Below are 19,894 nucleotides of genomic sequence, written 5' to 3'. Positions count from 1 at the left end.
TTGCATCTATTTACATGAATGGTGGAAAGAAATGCCTCTTGGGATATGTGAGGTCAGTGTCCCAGAAGGCTGCAAGAGGAGAAGGAAACGTCATTCTTGCCTAGGCTACAATGGAAGCAGGGAGCGGGTAGGACAGGAAAAAAAAATAAGATAAATAAAAAATATAGAAAGATTGTATTATTTTTAAGTGAAGGTTCGCTTTAAAAGGGTTAGCTGGAGCTTGTTTTTAATTTGTTTGTCACTTAATGCCCATTTAAAGTCCCTCTGAGGCTACCCTGTCCAGAGGGTCACAACACTGCTATGCAATTTAATTGCAGAAAGAATAGTATTGTCACTCTGTTAAAGGAAGTGAAAAAGTAAGGATCTCCTGGCAGGATCAACTGCTGGGTTATATACATCTTCATATGTAATATATACATTATATTGTCATTTTTTTCATTTTCTATCTAGTTCCATCTTAACTATGTCCACATTAGGTAATAGAGATGAGCTGGTAGCTATAATATCTCACCAAATAGACAGCTTTCTGGAAGAAGGTTGTTGTTTCGAGAACTTTTTGCATTGTTGCAGTCTCCAGTTCATCAGGATCCAACTGGTCTTTGGAGAATGGTACACCATTGAAAAGAACCACAGGCAGCGGAGACAAACCTGTCTGTAGGAAGTATTCCCTCCCCTCCTGAAAGACAACAGCACAGTTCAAAGATAGCCAATACACTCTGAACTATCATAATGTATATTACAAAGATGGAGACAAACAGCAAAACTCTGTAGATAAAGCATATGGACATGGTCGCAATGTTTCAAAAATTAGACTGGAAAGATGAATGATCCACATGAATTTGACTGGGGAATGATTGTATACATGTGGTGGATGCAGAATCTTAGAAACTGCTGACTTCCTGGGATTTCCACATATTACTGTCTTTAGAATTTACAGAAAATTGTGTGAAAAACAAAAAGTATCCAGTAAGCGGCAGTTCCTTGGGCATGAACATCCCGCCAATAATAGAAGTCAAACAGCATCCAGCATGACCACAAATTCCCAAAAAGCCTCTCATTACAACAGTGGTGTGCTGAAGGGCATTACTAAATGCAAGAAGACCACAACAACACAGGAACCAGTTAGGATCTGCTCCTGTCAGCTAAATACAGGAAAATGTAGCCACAGGGGACACGGGATCATTACAATAGCCCAAATAATGATTGAAAAATGTTGCCTTGTCTGGTCTGAGCAACATACAGATGACAGGGTCAAGATTTGGCATACACGGGTATGAATTAATAGATCCAGTGGGGTTGATTTACTGAAACCGGAGAGTACAAAATCTGGTGCAGCTGTGCATGGTAGCCAGCTTCTAACTTCAACTTGTTCAATTAAGCTTTTACAAAAAAAAAACCCTGGAAGCTGATTTCTATGCAGAGTTGCACCAGATTTTGCACGCTCCCGTCATCATCCCCATTTTGTCTTGAATCGGGATTAGTGTGAGCTTGGAGGGGTGCGTCAAACCACCACTCTCACACACTGAGCAGTGGTCCTCAGCTGCAGGTGAGTGAAAGGATGCTTCTTTAGTAATCGTATTTCTCCAACAAAAAAAAATAACAATTATGTGCAGTACTTCATATTTCACTGCATGCTAAAATGTTTTTCTCAGACTTCAGTTGGGCCTTAAACCACATAAAACATCTGCCATAGATGCAGACGCATCATGAAGGGTTCCCTCACCTTTCTATACTGGTCATAAGCAGAGTCCAGGCCCAGGATACTGCTCAGCTCCACATAGCGGTACTTTTGTTCCAGGACACTGGTAACATGTTTCACAGTCAGCTTTTCACCAGCCCGTAACTTGTTGTAGATCTGCAGAACAAGGAACAAAGGGTTAAAACTCTGACAAAAGATGTTGCTGCCGCAAACCTATATAGCTTACAATATTCCCAAACATTAACACTACTGCATCATAAAGATACTAAACCAATAGTTCTCCTATTAGTTTTACACCAATTCATAAGTCTGGTTTGTTGTTTTATAAGATGATTTTAGTGGACAAGCTCTTATTATTAAAAAGCACTGTACAAAGCAGCAACGATATCTATTACTAATATATATCAAACAAGTACAATATTTCAGCAGTTTAGCATATCGAGACTAACAAATGCAGATCTGTAATGCCCCGTACACACGGTCGGACATTGATCGGACATTCCGACGACAAAATCCATGGATTTTTTCCGACGGATGTTGGCTCAAACTTGTCTTGCATACACATGGTCACACAAAGTTGTCGGAAAATCCGATCGTTCTGAACGCGGTGACGTAAAACACGTACGTCGGGACTGTAAACGGGGCAGTAGCCATTAGCTTTCATCTCTTTATTTATTCTGAGCATGCGTGGCACTTTGTGTGTCGGATTTGTGTACACACGATCGGAAATTCCGACAACGGATTTTGTTGTCGGAAAATTTTATAACAAGCTCTCAAACTTTGTGTGTCGGAAAATCCGATGGAAAATGTGTAATGGAGCCCACACACGGTCGAAATTTCCGACAAGGTCCTATCACACATTTTCCATCGGAAAATCCGACCGTGTACAGGGCATAATGCATTAGAAACGGGTGGGGGGGATTGGGGACTTGCATCTGTCCTTAGTTACTACAGAATGCTGTAAACTATTAGTCTTTGTTCCAGTCAATAAAGCCCAAGCCCTTTTCACATTTAATTTTTTTTCCCCAAAAAAATTTTATTGAACAATGTATATATAAAGTATCACAGTAAGCATTCAAAGTGCAAAGTAACAAATATATACACAATAAATAACGTAGCGTTTGGGTACAGAACATCCCCTAAGTATATCACTAGACAAGTGGCAGCTAGTAAAGAAGGAACAATGAATCATATGTAACATTGTAGGTGAGGGTACACATGCTCTAATACTACAATACATTACATTTGGGTCAGATTTCATTTTTACATGTTTGTGATGTTCATTTTAACAAGATTTATTCAAAATTCTACACTTATCTGTCCAGGTCCGTTCTTTCAAACCTGACTGTGTGTCATGAATGGAATTCTCAAAATAGGAATGCTGATTTTACATTGTAACTATTTTAGTGAATATTGTGAGGCACTGGTTGGTAGGATTGTGGATCGTGTGTTTTTGACAGATTTGTCATATACACATGTTGAGGAGCTTCAGGATTTATCGCAATGTGAAAAAAAAAAAAAACGTTGTATTTGCAGAATCTCAATAAGCGCTGTTTGGGTCCTTGAGCCTGAAGACTTTCTAGAGCTTTAAGTGGAACCTTGCTTTCCTAGGTCATCATCTTACCTGGCAGCCAGTCCTCATGATTAGTCTCAGTTGTGCACAGGCCTTATGTTTTAATAAATTATATATACAGTATCCCACAAAGTGAGTACACCCCTCACATTTTTGTAAATATTTTATTATATCTTTTCATGTGACAACACTGACGAAATGACACTTTGCTACAATGTAAAGTAGTGAGTGTACAGCTTGTATAACAGTGTAAATTTGCTGTCCCCTCAAAATAACTCAACACACAGCCATTAATGTCTAAACCTCTGGCAACAAAAGTAAGTACACCCCTAAGTAAAAATGTCCAAATTGGGCCCAAATAGCCATTTTCCCTCCCTGGTGTCACGTGACTCGTTAGTGTTACAAGGTCTCAGGTGTTCATGGGCAGCGGGTGTGTTACAGTATCTACAAAAGTGAGTACACCCCTCACATTTTTGTAAAGATTTTATTATATCTTTTCATGTGACAACACTGAAGAAATGACACTTTGCTACAATGTAAAGTAGTGAGTTTACAGCTTGTATAACAGTGTAAATTTGCTGTCCCTTCAAAATAACTCAACACACAGCCATTAATGTCTAAACCGCTGGCAACAAAAGTGAGTACTCCCCTAAGTGAAAATGTCCAAATTGGGCCCAATTAGCCATTTTCCCTCCCCAGTGTCATGTGACCCGTTAGTGTTACAAGGTCTCAGGTGTGAATGGGGAGCAGGTGTGTTAAATTTGGTGTTATCGCTCTCACTCTCTCATACTGCTCACTGGAAGTTCAACATGGCACCTCATGGCAAAGCACTCTCCGAGGATCTGAAAAAAAGAATTGTTGCTCTACATAAAGATGGCCTCGGCTATAAGAAGATTGGCAAGACCCTGAAACTGAGCGGCAGCACAGTGGCCAAGAGCATACAGCAGTTTAACAGGACAGGTTCAACTCAGAACAGGCCTCGCCATGGTCGATCAAAGAAGTTGAGTACACGTGCTCAGTGTCATATCCAGAGGTTGTGTTTAGAAAATAGGCGTATGAGTGCTGCCAGCATTGCTGTAGAGGTTGAAGGGGTGGGGGGTGCTCAGATCATATGCCGCACACTGCATCAAATTGGTCTGCATGGCTGTTGTCCCAGAAGGAAGCCTCTTCTAAAAATGATGCACAAGAAAGCCCGTAGTTTGCTGAAGACCAGCAGACTAAGGGCATGGATTACTGGAACCATGTCCTGTGGTCTGATGAGACCAAGATAAACTTATTTGGTTCAGATGGTGTAAAGCTTTTGTGGCGGCAACCAGGTGAGGAGTACAAAGACAAGTGTGTCTTGCCTACAGTCAAGCATGGTGGTGGGAGTGTCATGGTCTGGGGCTGCATGAGTGCTGCTGGCACTGGGGAGCTACAGTTCATTAAGGGAACCATGAATGCCAACATGAACTGTGACATATTGAAGCAGAGCATGATCCCCTCCCTTCGGAGACTGGGCCTCAAGGCAGTATTCCAACATGATAATGACCCCAAACACACCTCCAAGACGACCACTGCCTTGCTAAAGAAGCTGAGAGTAAAGGTGATGGACTGGCCAAGCATGTCTCCAGAACTAAACCCTATTGAGCATCTGTGAGGCATCCTCAAACGCAAGGTGGAGGAGAACTCTAACATCCACCAGCTCCGTGATGTCGTCATGGAGGAGAGGAAGAGGACTCCAGTGGCAACCTGTGAAGCTCTTGTGAACTCCATGCCCAAGAGGGTTAAGGCAGTGCTGAAATATAATGGTGGCCACACAAAATGTTGACAATTTTGGGCCCAATTTGGAAATTTTCACTTAGGGGTGTACTCACTTTGTTACCAGCGGTTTAGACATTAATGACTGTGTGTTGAGTTATTTTGAGGGGACAGCAAATTTACACTGTTATACAAGCTGTACACTCACTACTTTACATTGTAGCAAAGTGTCATTTCTTCAGTGTTGTCACATGAAAAGATATAATAAAATATTTACAAAAATGTGAGGGGTGTACTCACTTTTGTGAGATACTGTGTGTGTGTGTATTATATATATATATATATATATATATATATATATACACACATACATACATATACACACACACACATACACACACTCTATATTGTCAAAAGTATTGGGATGCCTGCCTTTACACGCCCATGAACTGTAAAGGCATTCCAGTCTTAGTTCGTAGGGTTCAATATTGCGTTGGCCCACCCTTTGCAACTTCAACTCTTCTGGGAAGGCTGTCCACAAGGTTTAGGAGTGTGTCTATGGAAATGTTTGACCATTCTTCCAGAAGCGCATTCGTGAGGTCAGGCACTGATATTGAAGGAGAAGGCCGGGCTCGCAATCTCCACTTTAATTCATCCCAAAAGTGTTCTATGGGGGTTGAGGTCAGGACTCTGTGCAGGCCAGTCAAGTTCCTCCACCCCAAACTCGCTTATTCATGTCTTTATGGACCTTGCTTTGCCACTGGTCCAAATCATTTGGTGGAGGGGGGATTATGGTGTGGGGTTGTCTTTCAGGGGTTGGGCTTGGCCCCTTAGTTCCAATGAGGAGTACTCTTAGGGCGTCAGCATACCAAGACATTTTAGACCATTTCATGCTCCCAACTTTGTGGGAACAGCTTGGGGATGGCACCTTTCTATTCCAATATGAATTCCCACCAGTGCACAAAGCAAGGTTCATGCCAGCCTGTTATCCTGACCCTCTGGATTTAATAATTCCTTGACCCAGGACTAGTAAGTTGATTAGGAAAGTCAGAAGACCCAATCTGCATGCTTGTTCCAGGTTTGTACTGAGGCAAAAAGTTCAGAATGACAGCAAGGCACCTGCCAGATTTAGGAGGAGCTGTCAGTGTGAAGTTCAGTCTTAAAACAAAGTACATCAGCATAGGTTCCGCTTCAATCGCCTGTGTGTGGCTTACGGAGTGATATTAATGCATCGGGTCACAAAGGCAGTATACAATTACAATGTGATAATTGCAAAAAATTTAGTTGTTTCTATGTCATCTATTCCTGACAAGCCAAGATACAGTTGTCCTTAAACTCTGGCACGTATTTGTTAATTTATCCTTGTATGAAAGACTAGCCCGACTAAGGCCAACATGGTTATTTAAAGAAAACCATACCAAAACTCTGAATATAGGCTAACACAATCTAGCTGGTCCCCATGTTATCTCTGAGACTGTCTCATCTTATCCTGATGAATGGTAGCTTTCAAGACATATTTCCTTTAAAAGGATAAGTCAGGGCAAAAACAAAAACATGCAGTAAATCTGTACAATACATGCACATCTCCCCATGTTTTATTGTTTTAAAGTCCAGAAAAACACATATTGGTTTGCCAGAAACGCAATTCTGCGTTCCTGTTGAAAGCTGACCACACACTACAGGAGTGCTAATTAGACTCCTCAAGAACTCAGGAAAGCTCTGAATTTCTGACATGATAAAATATTTTTAGCACTTATATAAAAAAATATTTTTAAAAAATGGACAGACTCGATAGACTACTCTGTCTTTTTTTGCTGTCACTTTTCTATGTTTCTAATAATGTTTCAATGGTATATTTAACAGACCAAAAGATAGTAAATATAAGAAGTCCATTGGTAGGGTTTACATATATTTTACCCCTGTAAAGAATTGAGATCTGTGTACTTTAAACTCCTACAATTGTTCATTTACAAATATCTCCTGTGTGTGTCTCAGTATTTTAATTTCCTCACCTTTCCAATCTCCTTTAAATACATAAAATATTTTAAAAAGTAACATATAATTTAGCTACCACATGAATTGATACATGTGTCAAAACAGAGGCAAACTGTAAATACTTTCTTAGCCCGCTTTCTTTTAACGATCCCATAGGAATAGCATCACTATCTACTATTTCATTTTTATGCTGCTCTTAATAAAAAAGCTTGGGCAGCATAGTGACTGTTATAAGAGCCTTTATTATTGGCAGAAATCATTAGATACTGAGAATTATGTTCACAGTGCTCCCCTTTTAAAAGTGCATTAAGCAAAGGACAAGTATAAAGCTGAAATGTTAGCCATGACTCGACATTAATGTGACTGTATTTCTGCTCGAGAAGAAAAGAAAAGCTGATTGATGTTCCCTTTATGCTTCCAGCAACCTACCGATATAACGATCTGAAAAGCGTGATAATTATCTTCTTCATCAGCCACATAGTTGAAAGTCCTTAGCAGAGCAACACCTGCGTCCTCAAAACCATCAACCTCATCAGCTTGATTCACTACGAACACCAAACCGATCCTGAAAGACAGTGTCCTCTGCTGGTTAAAATGTAAACTAAATTCAAATACAGCACGAGACTTCTAAAACTTTGGCTAAAAACATAACAAATATCTGCATGTTATTGAATGTACGTTTCTTAAATGGATTTAACTGACAGACTGTTATATTTAAATAAATAAGCATTTGATATTTTTTACAAATACTTATAGAAGATAAAAGTAGCTTTGGAATATGTGCAATCAAAGGGGAACTGTTGTCTTTTTTCAAGATTTAGGCTCCATTCACATCTCCGTGTTCTGAGTCGCAGACGTAATCGCCACAATCCTGCCCACGATTCGCAATAGCAGCAAATCGTGGGACGTCTGAGAGTTCCTGGTGCGTTGCCCGTCAATTCCAATAGCACCCCACTGTGTGATTTCCCGTGATTCGTCGGACGACAATCGTGGTAAAAACATGCAAACGGAAATGTGGGACACCTGTCGCCCAATTGAAACACAGGAGCTTCTTTTGGGCGACGGGCGTCCCACAATTCTATTTGCGTGTTTTTAACGCGATTGTTGCCCCCATACGTGCAGATGTGAACAGAGCCTAACATGTGCAAGGGATAACTTTAACATAACTCATCATAACAAAGTGTGTTAATGTAGATGGAGCAGACATATCAGCTCATAAGCAGTGCCGAACACTTCTACCCCTTTCTTGCCCAGGCCACTTCTGCTCTCAGCGTTGTCACACTTTGAATGACAATTGTGTGGTCCTTCAACACTGTAACCAAATTACATTTTAATCAATTTTTTTCACACAAATATATCTTTCTTTCAGTGGTATTTATTCACTACAATTTATTTTTATTTAAACAAAAAAGTAAAGTAAACAAAGTAAACAAAAAAAAGACCGAAATTTTTGAAAAAAACATGTTTTTCTTCGTCTCTACCCAAATCAGAAAATATTATTTAGTCTGTGGGAGAGTTACAGAGTACACAAACTATGGTGTGTATATATATATATATATATATATATATATATAAAAATTGATCAATCGTGATGTACTAACGGCCTAATTTCTTGAGGCCCAAAAATGGCAGGACAGTACAAATACCCCCATAATGACCCCTTTTTGAAAAAGTAGACAGTCCATGGTATTTAGTAAGAAGCACAGCAAGTTTTTTGAAGTTCTAATTTTTATGTCACAATTTTTTGGAAAACGAAAAAAAAAATGTTTTTTTCACATTTTTTTTAGATTTTTTATATACTGCCACCAGTGCAAGCCAGTGTCATCATATAACAGGGACACTGACTGGTGACAGTGTGTTAAAAAGAAACAATAATAATACGTTTTTTTATATTACATTTTTTTTTTTTACATACAGTGACCAGAGCAATACAGTGTTACCATAGTAGCACTGTACTACTTTGGGAAGGTGATGGATTTTCTCTTTTATTTTTACACACTATGATGGTTTATAACCAAATTTTACAGATATTAGCAACCATTTTTTTCTGAATGAAAACTATTCATTAATAAATGTGTTATCCTCGGGACGTTTATCAAACTGGGATCCTGTCATAAAAAACTCCTTACGGAACAAATAGACACTTTACTTTCAGACATTCATGACATGGAACAAATTCATAAGGCCTCGCTAGATGCACAGGCAGGAGACAAACTCGCAGATTTCAGAGATAAGCTAAATTCACGTTTAACAGACCAAACCACGGCAAAACTCGTCCGGTGTAGGCAAGTGTTTATGAACTCGGTAATAAACCCAGGAAAATCTTGGGGAAAGCACTACGGACTACTAGGGCAAAGACTTATATCACACGTATTAAGACGCCAGATGATACCCTGGTTAGAGCATCCCTAGATATTGCTCAGACGTTTAAATCGTATTACACAGGCCTGTATAACTTGACCGCACAATCATCGCCAGCTTCGCAGGAGACCAAGCGGGGGCTAATGCAACAATACCTAGAATCCTCAGGAATGCCGAGTCTATCCGAAGACATTGTGGCAGATTTAGATCAATCAATTACGTCAGATGAATTCTTGGCGGCATTGAAAACATGAACCTGGGTAAGGCGCCAGGCCCTGATGGGTTTACACTTTCATACTACAAAATGTTTGTGGCTATTTTGGCTTCCCGTTTTGTGTCAGCATATAACTCCTTGAGAGATGTTCCCGACGTGGGTTTACAGGCGCACGTCATGGTGATTCCCAAAAAGGGCAAGGACCCAGCTCAATGTGTTAGTTATAGGACGATCTCTCTTTAAAATCTCGACCTAAAATTTTTCACTAAAATTCTAGAGAATAGGTTGCTTCCTCATGTCCCTTCGTTGGTTTACATGTACCAAGCAGGGTTTACCCCTTGTAGAGAGGGTAGGGACAACACGCAAACAGTAATTAACCCAATTCATTATGCCCACTCTACTCACTCTCTCCTGGTGCTCTTCTCCGCAGATGCGGAGAAGGCATTTGACAGGGTGGATTGGATGTTCTTGCGCTCCACAATGGAGCATATAGGACTGGGATCCAGGATGCGACGGTGGCTGGATGCATTGTACTCAAAGCCCTCAGCTAGGATGAAAGTAAACGATGTTCTCCGAGATGCTTTTCACATATGTAATAGGACGCGTCAAGGCTGGCCACTATCGCGCTGATTTTAATATTAACCCTAGAACCCTTCTTGAGAACCATCAAAGCCCATCCAGACATTAAGGATATTACAACCAAATCAAACACACATAAAGTTGCGGCCTATGCAGATGATTTCATCTTCTTCCTTACATCTCCCTCAGTCTCACTTCCCTCCCTCTTAGCAGAGCTAAGCAGGTATGGCCAACTGTCCAATTACAAAATAATTCAAGCAAATAAGAAGCGATGGGGGTCGAACTTTCGGCCACAACGCAACAGAAATTGAGTCAATCGCTTAAATTTAAGTGGACGAACTCATATATAAAATATCTGGGAACAAACATTCCTTGTAACCTCCGTAGGACCTTCAAATTAAATTTGTCGCCTCTTCTCTGAACGCTCAAATCAGGCCTCCTATGTTGGGATAAGGAGACTTTTACTTGGTTTGGTCATTCGAGTATTTTAAAGATGAACGTAATGCCAAGATTAATTTTTCTTTTTCAAACGCTGCCCATTAAACTCTCAGGGAATTACCTAAAGTAGTTGAGGAGGAGGTTTACGCTTTTTGTCTGGGCGGGTAAAAGGCCGCAATTGCATAGATCCACCTTGATACTGCCTAAATTAAGAGGGGGTATAGGCTTCCCAGACCCGGGGAGATATTATGAAGCTTCCCATTTAACCAGAGTAATGGAATGGTGTGTGCGAACGGAACCTAAACTGTGGGTTGATCTAGAACAAGCGACTATTGATTCAATCCTGGCGGGTATACCTTGGTCTCCTCTACATAGCTGCCCCACGACGATTACTTTACACCCGGTGGATGGAGTGACGGGTAGCAAAACACCTGTTCAGGACCATGCCTTCTCTTTCTCCAGAACCGAGAGCCCCCTCACCGCGATTGTGGGTTCATATGTGTTTTTCGCCAGGCCTAACCCACTCAAAATTCCACTCACTTCGAAAGGCAGAATGTCTTCCGGGGAATTCAGTTTGCAGTGAATAATAGGCTTCCGTCCAGTTGTGAAGTCGAGATTCGATTTCACAATGAGCTGGACTTTCTGCGACGGGCGCAACTCAATGCTCACCTTTGGTCGCTCCCAGAAGATCACCTAACCCTACGTCAGCTCATGCCATTGGAGCAGATCAGCTCCCTCATTCCTCTAACATTTTATGCTCTTCTAACGAACCAGATAGAGATGTCTGATTTAACCTTTCTACAACAATGGCAAACTGACCTCCAAACTACTTTTTCTCAGCCTCAAAAAGATAAGATCATACTTTTCGCTCACAAAGCCTCTTTGGCTAAAAGAGACCAGGAGGGAGGTTATAAGCTCCTCACACAGTGGTATAGAACTATAGCCAAACTGAATAGAATGCACCCGCAGGTCCCTAATACATGTTGGCGCTGTAGGGAATCTGTGGGGACCCTTCCACACATTTTCTGGGAATGCCCAAAATTGAATAGCTTTTGGATAGATGTAGAAGCTACTATTAAAACGCTGACCGGAGTGGCACACGATAGGAATCCGGCAACCTATCTATTGAACGGCACCCCAATGTCAAACAAGAAATTTAAACTCTCATTACTGAGGCATTTGCTTACAGCTGCTATGGCCTGTATTCTGGCTCTGTGGAAAAGTATGTGTTCTCCTAAAATTTCGCATTGGAAGATGAGAATCACAGATATCCAAGTTATGGAGAGTCTTACCATGCAAGGAGCAAGATGACAAATACTGGAAGATCTGGACTCCCTATTTCTTCTACAGGGACCAGACGCTTCAGGTCTCACAGCCAGTGGAGCATCCTGTGAAGTGAATGGGTCAATGAAGTTCCCCCCCCTCCCTTTTTTTTCACCTGACACTTGCCTTATTACCCTGCCCTCTCATCTTTTTCTGTTCTTTTTTATTACTGAGACCGGTCGTTAGACAGTTTTAAAAAAATATCCAAAATTGTTCAGGGAATTCACAAAGACCTGGGATTAAGCATCCAGAATTACAGAATGGGGTATAGAGCTGAGTATGTTAGTTTTTAAGTGCTTACCAGTTGATGTGAGTATTGAATACTGACTATGCTGGGATGTATCTTGTACTATCTTTGTAACTGTTTATTCTTTTTGATAATGGTTTTGTACAATTCCTTGACCTTTAAATAATGAATTAAAAAAAACAAAACAAAAAAAAAAGAACTATTAATTTAGTGATTACCATTGTGATTAGTTGTGATTGGCCAGAGCTAATCACATGGTACAGATTGGCTATGATTGGCCCTGTCTGTACCATATGATCACTGTGATCAATCACAGAGTTCAACACAATAGTACACAAGGAAAGGCATAAATCAAAGCCTTTCATTGTGTACAACTGTCATGTGATTGGCCACAGCGATCACATGGTACCGGCAGCAGGCCGGTACAGTGGTCTGTCATCGGCCGTGTCCAGTGGATACAGTGGGTGACAGATCACGCTGGAGCGTGGGCTTCCACCCGGCCTATTGTAATATGAGCAACAACAAGGGGTTAAAGTGGTTGTAAAAGTTCTATGCAATAAGGTACAAAACCATCTTTGTCCAACACATTTGAGGGATCCCAATAAATGTACCTTGGACTCCTTAAAGGTCGGCGGCTTCATTCTTGTTTTTCTACCTTTGCTGTTATCACAGGGTTGCTTATTAAAAAATAGGCCAGTCCTGTAAAAGAAGACCAACTATGCTTACCTTTCCTATAGCCTGTGTCTAAAAATACTGTCACTTCACTGCTCCCAGGATGTTGCAGGTAATCAACCTTTTCGTATAGGTTTGAATATCTGTCCCCTCAATGCAATGGTTTCAAACACCTGCTCGTATGTCTTGTGGTGAAGTATGAGTCAGAAGGAGGAACCACTGCGTTCAGTGGTAGAAGCAGGTATTTACACACACTTGCAGTGGCTGGAGACCAGTGAAGTAGTAGCGTTTCAAGACACAGGCAATCTGAAATGTCACTTTAGACTGGCTCCTTTTACAGGGCTTGCCTACACTTGTAAGTGACTTTTAACCATTTACTACTCTATAAGAAACTTAAAAAAAGACCTCCAGTCTCCTGGGACAGCACTGGCAGCATACTCTACAGTTAAGAAAAGATCACTGCCAGCCCCTTCTACACTGCTCCTCCTGTGTCAGTGTCATTGTAAAACAAAGCTTCTAAATACCTCAATAGTTCAGTTTTTTTACTGACCCTGTCACATGACTGCTCTTCTCTGACGTTTCCTAGATGGTCATGTGACTGCTCTCCTCCTCCAATCTAAAGCTACACTCCGAGGAGGAGGAGCTGGAAGAGCAGAGCAGCCAGAAAAAATGGAGCTACTGAGGTATTTAAAAGCTTTGTTTTACAATGACAATGACACAGGAGAAGTAGTGTAGGACAAGGGGCTGGCAAGTGATTTTTTCTCAACTTTAGACTATGCAGACAGCACTGTCCCAGGGCCAGAAGAGGCGGGGCCGCTGGCTTGACACCTCCAATGTGTGACTCCCGGGGCAGACCGCCCAATCCCCGCCCCCCCCCCGCCCCCCCCCCCCCGTTGGTAAAAAAAACAATATGGGCTTATAACACGCAGGCACTGTTTTCCCTCTATATTCAGGGGGGGAAAGTGCGTCTTATACGCCGATAAATACGGTATTTACTGTAATGTTTTCTGATGTATTTTACGTAAATTTTCACAGGATGCAGCACACTACAGATAGTACTCATTTAACGACCTACCTGTTTAACGATCACTCGGACTTACGACCAGCTCTCCCCACCCGAACAACATGCTATAAATCATTGTATTGTACAGTACAGTACAGAATTTTTGTTTGTGTTCTGTACTTATGCAAATTAAAACAACGTTATTGAGCTGGAGTTTTGTGCTTGAGACCTTTTTTTCACAATACAGAACAGTAGTGAAGAATGCTTAAAATACTGATTACTTGTGGCTCCTCGTTTAATGACCAATTCGTTTAACGACATGGTCGTTGGAACAGAACTTGGTCGTTAAGTGCCGTTTTGTTTATGCAGAGACTGCTTTTTGACTACTTCACCATATGTTTTAAAGAGCGTTGTATGTCAGCATTGTTCAGGAACATGATGCTGCTGTCCATTGAACTGTACTTTCTTTTTCTTTTTATGTTTGAGTTTTTATGTGTGTTTTTGTAAAACCTACAAACCTTTTAATAAAAAATGAATACATAGTACATAGTACATAGTACATAGTTAGTCAGGTTGAAAAAAGACACAAGTCCATCCAGTCCAACCATAAAAAAAACAAAAAAACAATATACCCAATACTATACCCACAGTTGATCCAGAGGAAGGCAAAAAACCCCAGCAGAGCATGCTCCAATTTGCTACAGCAGGGGAAAAAATTCCTTCCTGATCCCAGAGAGGCAATCGGATTATCCCTGGATCAACTTTACCTATAAATGTCAGTACCCAGTTATATTATGTACATTTAGGAAAGTATCCAGGCCTTTCTTAAAGCAATCTACTGAGCTGGCCAGAACCACCTCTGGAGGGAGTCTATTCCACATTTTCACAGCTCTTACTGTGAAGAAACCTTTCCGTATTTGGAGATGAAATCTCTTTTCCTCCAGTCGTAAAGAGTGCCCCCTTGTCCTCTGTGTTGACCGTAAAGTGAATAACTCAACACCAAGTTCACTATATGGACCCCTTATATATTTAAACATGTTGATCATATCCCCCCTTATTCTCCTCTTCTCAAGAGTGAACAAATTCAGTTCCTCTAATCTTTCCTCATAGCTGAGCTCCCCCATGCCTCTTATCAGTTTGGTTGCCCTTCTCTGCACTTTCTCCAGTTCCCCGATATCCTTTTTGAGAACTGGTGCCCAAAACTGAACGGCATATTCCAGATGAGGTCTTACTAATGATTTGAACAGGGGCAAAATGATATCTCTCTCTCTGGAGTCCATACCTCTCTTAATACAAGAAAGAACTTTGCTCGCTTTGGAAACCGCAGCTTGGCATTGCATGCTATTATTGAGCTTATGATCTACCAAAACCCCCAGATCCTTCTCCACTACGGATTCCCCCAGTTGTACTCCCCCTAGAATGTATGATGCATGCATATTCTTAGCCCCCAAGTGCATAACTTTACATTTCTCAACATTAAACCTCATCTGCAACATAGTCGCCCAATTAGACAGTGCATTGAGGTCGGCTTGTAAATTGGAGACATCCTGTAAGGACGTTATTCCACTGCATAGCTTGGTGTCATCTGCAAAGACAGAAATGTTACTTTTGATCCCAGACCCAATATCATTTATAAAGATATTAAAGAGTAAGGGTCCCAGCACTGAACCTTGGGGTACACCACTGATAACCTTAGACCATTCAGAGTAAGAATCATTAACCACTACTCTCTGAATTCTGTCTTTTAGCCAGTTTTCTATCCATTTACAAACTGATATTTCCAACCCTGTAGACTTTAGCTTACACATGAGCCGTGTGTGCGGAACTGTATCGAACGCTTTTGCAAAATCCAAGTAAACCACGTCCACAGCCACCCCTCTGTCCAAGGTTTTACTTACCTCTTCATAAAAAGAAATCAGGTTTGTCTGACAACTTCTGTCTTTCATGAATCCATGCTGTCTGTTGCTTAAAATGTTTTTTTCCAGCAAGAACTCGTCTATGTGGTCTTTTATTAAACGCTCCAGTATCTTCCCGACTATAGAAGTTAAACTAACAGGTCTATAGTTACTTGGTAAAGACTTTGATTCCTTTTTAAATATAGGCACCACGTTCGCCCTGCGCCAATCCAGTGGTACCATTCCTGTCATTAATGAGTCCCTAAAAATTAGATACAATGGCTTTGAAATGACAGAGCTCAATTCTTTTAGGATCCGTGGGTGGATGCCATCAGGTCCAGGTGCTTTATCCACTTTTATTCTGTCTAAATATTTCTGGACCATATCCCTTTTGAGCCATTGTGGATCATTGGGGGCTGTGTCAATACCACCCCCATTATGGACATGAGCTTCCCCATGCTCTTTTGTATACACAGAGCTGAAGAAAGTATTTAATAAATTAGCCTTCTCCTTGTCCCCAGTCACCCACTCTAGATTATTTTGTAAAGGGCCTACATGCTCAGACATGACCTTTTTACTATTAATATATTTGAAGAATTTTTTGGGGTTTGTCCTACTATTTTTTGCGATCTGTCGTTCATTTTGAATTTTTGCACCCTTGATTTCCTTTTTACATATTCTGTTAAATTCTTTGTAGCATTTAAACAACTCTAGTGTTCCTTCATTTTTATATTTTTTAAAAGCTCTTTTCTTATTGTTTATAGCTTTTCTAACTTTGACCGTGAGCCACATAGGTTTTCTTTTTAGCCTTTTAAACTTATTGCCCATGGGAATATACTTTGCAGTGAGGTCCCAAACAGTCTTTTTGAAGAATTCCCATTTCTGTTCTGTGTTTATCGCTGCCAATATTCCCTCCCAGTCTAAGTCCTCGAGAGCAGCCCTCATCCTTGGAAAATTTGCTCTCTTGAAGTTAAGTGTTTTTATCTTTCCCTTATGTATTTCTTGTTTACAGCTAACATCAAAAGAAATCATGTTATGGTCACTGCTACCCAGGTGTTCCTTTATCTGCACATTAGTAATATATATTTAAAAATATATAAATATATATATATAAATTATAAATATATATAAAAAATATTTGATCAAAAAAAAAAAAAAATTCCTTTAGATATACTTAACTTAATCTGCCTTAATACTGCAAATGTATACTAAAAGATGAAGATAACATGCAACAGGACTGTGTCATTGGTTTACATGAGGCGAGGCGAGTGTGTTGGAACACAATAACAGTCCCAAAGCAAGCAGGAGGCAGGTAATGTCACAAAGTCTGCAGAATTGCCTTGGCAAGTGGTGTCTTTCCTAAGAATATACAGCCTTTAAAAAAAAAAAAACGCAAAACAGTGCCAACATATGTGTTTCCGGTGTACATTTGGCTTTTTTTAGCTCCTTTACCTCACAGGTATATGGTTAGTCAGGAGCATCTCTGCCATGTTGATCAGCTCAGAGGTAGATTCTTGCACTGGGTCAATAAAGAGAACCTAAAGAAAGATGAGAATGAACATAACTAAACGTTTTTTACACTCTTTAATGCTGTACTCAAATGTAAAAACAAAAACAATTAGACTGCAGACCCCAATCACCACAGGTAATGGCTGGCTGTGTGGACAGCCGCGAAAACCTGCAGTCGCCGGCGACCTGTCATTATAATGAACAGGCCAGCGGCTGCACCAAGTCACTCAGAGTCGCAGCAGGAATCAGGAGATTTCTACCACTGCAAATCTGTACCAGCCTAAATCATCGATGTGAATGTAGCATAAGGCTCAGTTCATACTGCCGCGACAAGCCGACATCCCAGCGCAACTGCGGCACGACTTGCATGTGACTTCTTTAATAGACATCAATGCAAGTCATGCTGAAGTTGGACCAAAAGTAGTGCAGCAACCTTTTTCTAAGTCGGAGTTACATAGTAGGTGAGGTTGAAAAAAAGACACAAGTCCAACCTATGTGTGTGATTATATGTCAGTATTACATTGTATATCCCTGTATGTTGCGGTCGTTCAGGTGCTTATCTAATAGTTTTTTGAAACTATCGATGCCCCCCGCTGAGACCACCGCCTGTGGAAGGGAATGCCACATCCTGGCCGCTCTTACAGTAAACAACCCTCCACATAGTTTACGGATAAACCTCTTTTCTTCTAATTTTAATAAGTGGCCACGTGTCTTGTTAAACTCCCTTCCGCAAAAAAGTTTTATCCCTATTGTGGGGTCACCAGTATGGCATTTGTAAATTGAAATCATATCCCCTCTCAAGCGTCTCTTCTCCAGAGAGAATAAGTTCAGTGCTCGCAACCTTTCCTCATAACTAATATCCTCCAGACCCTTTATTAGCATTGTTGGCCTTCTTTGTACTCGCTCCATTTCCATTTACATCCTTCCTGAGGACCGGTGCCCAGAACTGGACAGCATACTCTAGGTGCGGCCGGACCAGAGTCATGTAGAGTGGGAGAATTATCATTTTATCTCTGGAGTTAATCCCTTTTTTAATTCATGCCAATATTCTGTTTGCTTTGTTAGCAGCAGCTTGGCATTGCATGCCATTGCTGAGCCTATCATCCTAGATTCCCCCAGAGGTTCTCCCCCCAGTGTATAGATTGCATTCATATTTTTGCCACCCAGTTTTACATTTTTCACCATAAACTTCATTTGCCATGTAGTTGCCCATCCCATTAATTTGTTCAGATCTTCTTGTAAGGTTTCCACATCCTTCAGAGAAGTTATTGCCCTGCATAACTTAGTATTGTTCTCAAATACAGAGATTGAACTGTTTACCCCATCCTCCAGGTCATTTATGAACAAATTAAATAGGATTGGTCCCACCAGCACAGAACCCTGTGGGACCCCACTACCCACCCCTGACCATCATGAGTATTCCCCATTGATCAAGCCCCCCCCCCGAACTCGCCCTTGTAGCCAGTTTACAATCCATGTACTCACCCTATGGTCCATGCTAACGGACCTTACTTTGTACAGTGAACGTTTATGGGGAACTGTGTCAAATGCTTTTGCAAAATCCAGATACACCACGTCTACGGGCCTTCCTTTATCTAGATCGCAACTAACCTCCTCATAGAAGGTTAATAGCTGATTACTGCTAATGATACAGTTTTTATTACTAAAATCTTGTATATAGTCCCTTATCATCCCCTCCAAGAGCTTGCATACCATTAATGTTAGGCTAACTGGTCTGTAATCCCCAGGGATGCAATTTGGGCCCTTTTTAAATATTGGTGCTACATTGGCTTTTCTCCAATCCGCTGGTACCATTCCAGTCAGTAGACTATCAGTAAAAATTAAGAATAGTGTGGCAATTGCTTGACTGAATTCCCTAAGTACCCTCGGGTGCAAGCCATCCAGTCCCGGTGATTTATTAATGTTAAGTTTCCCAAGTCTAATTCTAATTCTGTCCTTTGTTAGCCATGAGGGTGCTTCCTGTCATGCATCACGAGGAGGAACACTGCAGTTTTGGTTACTGAAGCCCCCCCGATTCCCTCGTGAAGACTGAGAAGAAGAATAAATTCAATACCTTTGCCATCTCCCCATCCTTTGTAACCAGATGTCCTTCCTCATTCTTTATGGGGCAAATATGGCCTGTCCTCCCTTTTGTACTGTTTACATACTTAAAGAATTTCTTGGAATTTTTTTTGCTCTCCAACGCTATGTGTCTTTCGTATTCTATCTTAGCCGCCCTAATTGCACCCTTACATTTCTTGTTGCATTCTTTATAAAGTTTGAATACTGATGAAGATCCCTCAACCTTGTATTTTTTTAAGGCATTCTTTTTTGCTTTTATATGCATTTTTACATTGATATTAAGCCATCCAGGATTTTTGTTCGCTCTTTTAAATTTATTACCCAATGGGATGCACTGGCTTATTGGCCTTATTTAATATGCTCCTAAAGCGAATCCATCTCTCCTCCGTGTTCTTTGTTCCTAAGATTTTATCCCAATTTATATCTTCTAGAAAGGTTTGTAGTTTAGGGAAGCTGGCTCTTTTGAAATCCTGTGCCTTTGTATTTCCCTTATGTTTCCTATTTGTGTGAATTATGGGGGGGGTTTGTGTCTCTTCTGAGAAGGCGGTGTGGGTCAGGTTGGCA

At 40.8% G+C, this 19,894-nt stretch overlaps 1 protein-coding gene across 2 annotated transcripts in view; it reads right to left on the bottom strand.

The window, feature by feature from the left end:
• Window positions 1-19,894, bottom strand: part of UGGT1 (UDP-glucose glycoprotein glucosyltransferase 1) — a 195,839-nt gene that overhangs the window by 116,504 nt on the left and 59,441 nt on the right. For both annotated transcript variants that reach the window (XM_073625471.1, XM_073625472.1), the window contains exons 15-18: window positions 17,192-17,277; window positions 7,437-7,572; window positions 1,724-1,855; window positions 512-676 (exon numbers count right to left, since the gene is read on the bottom strand). In XM_073625471.1, coding sequence (XP_073481572.1) covers window positions 512-676; window positions 1,724-1,855; window positions 7,437-7,572; window positions 17,192-17,277 — 519 coding nt within the window. The remainder of the gene's footprint in view (window positions 1-511; window positions 677-1,723; window positions 1,856-7,436; window positions 7,573-17,191; window positions 17,278-19,894) is intronic.

This window comes from Aquarana catesbeiana, linkage group LG04 (genome assembly GCF_042186555.1).
Source record: "Aquarana catesbeiana isolate 2022-GZ linkage group LG04, ASM4218655v1, whole genome shotgun sequence".
Taxonomy (NCBI): domain Eukaryota; kingdom Metazoa; phylum Chordata; class Amphibia; order Anura; family Ranidae; genus Aquarana; species Aquarana catesbeiana.
This window is presented reverse-complemented; position numbering and strand designations above follow the sequence as displayed.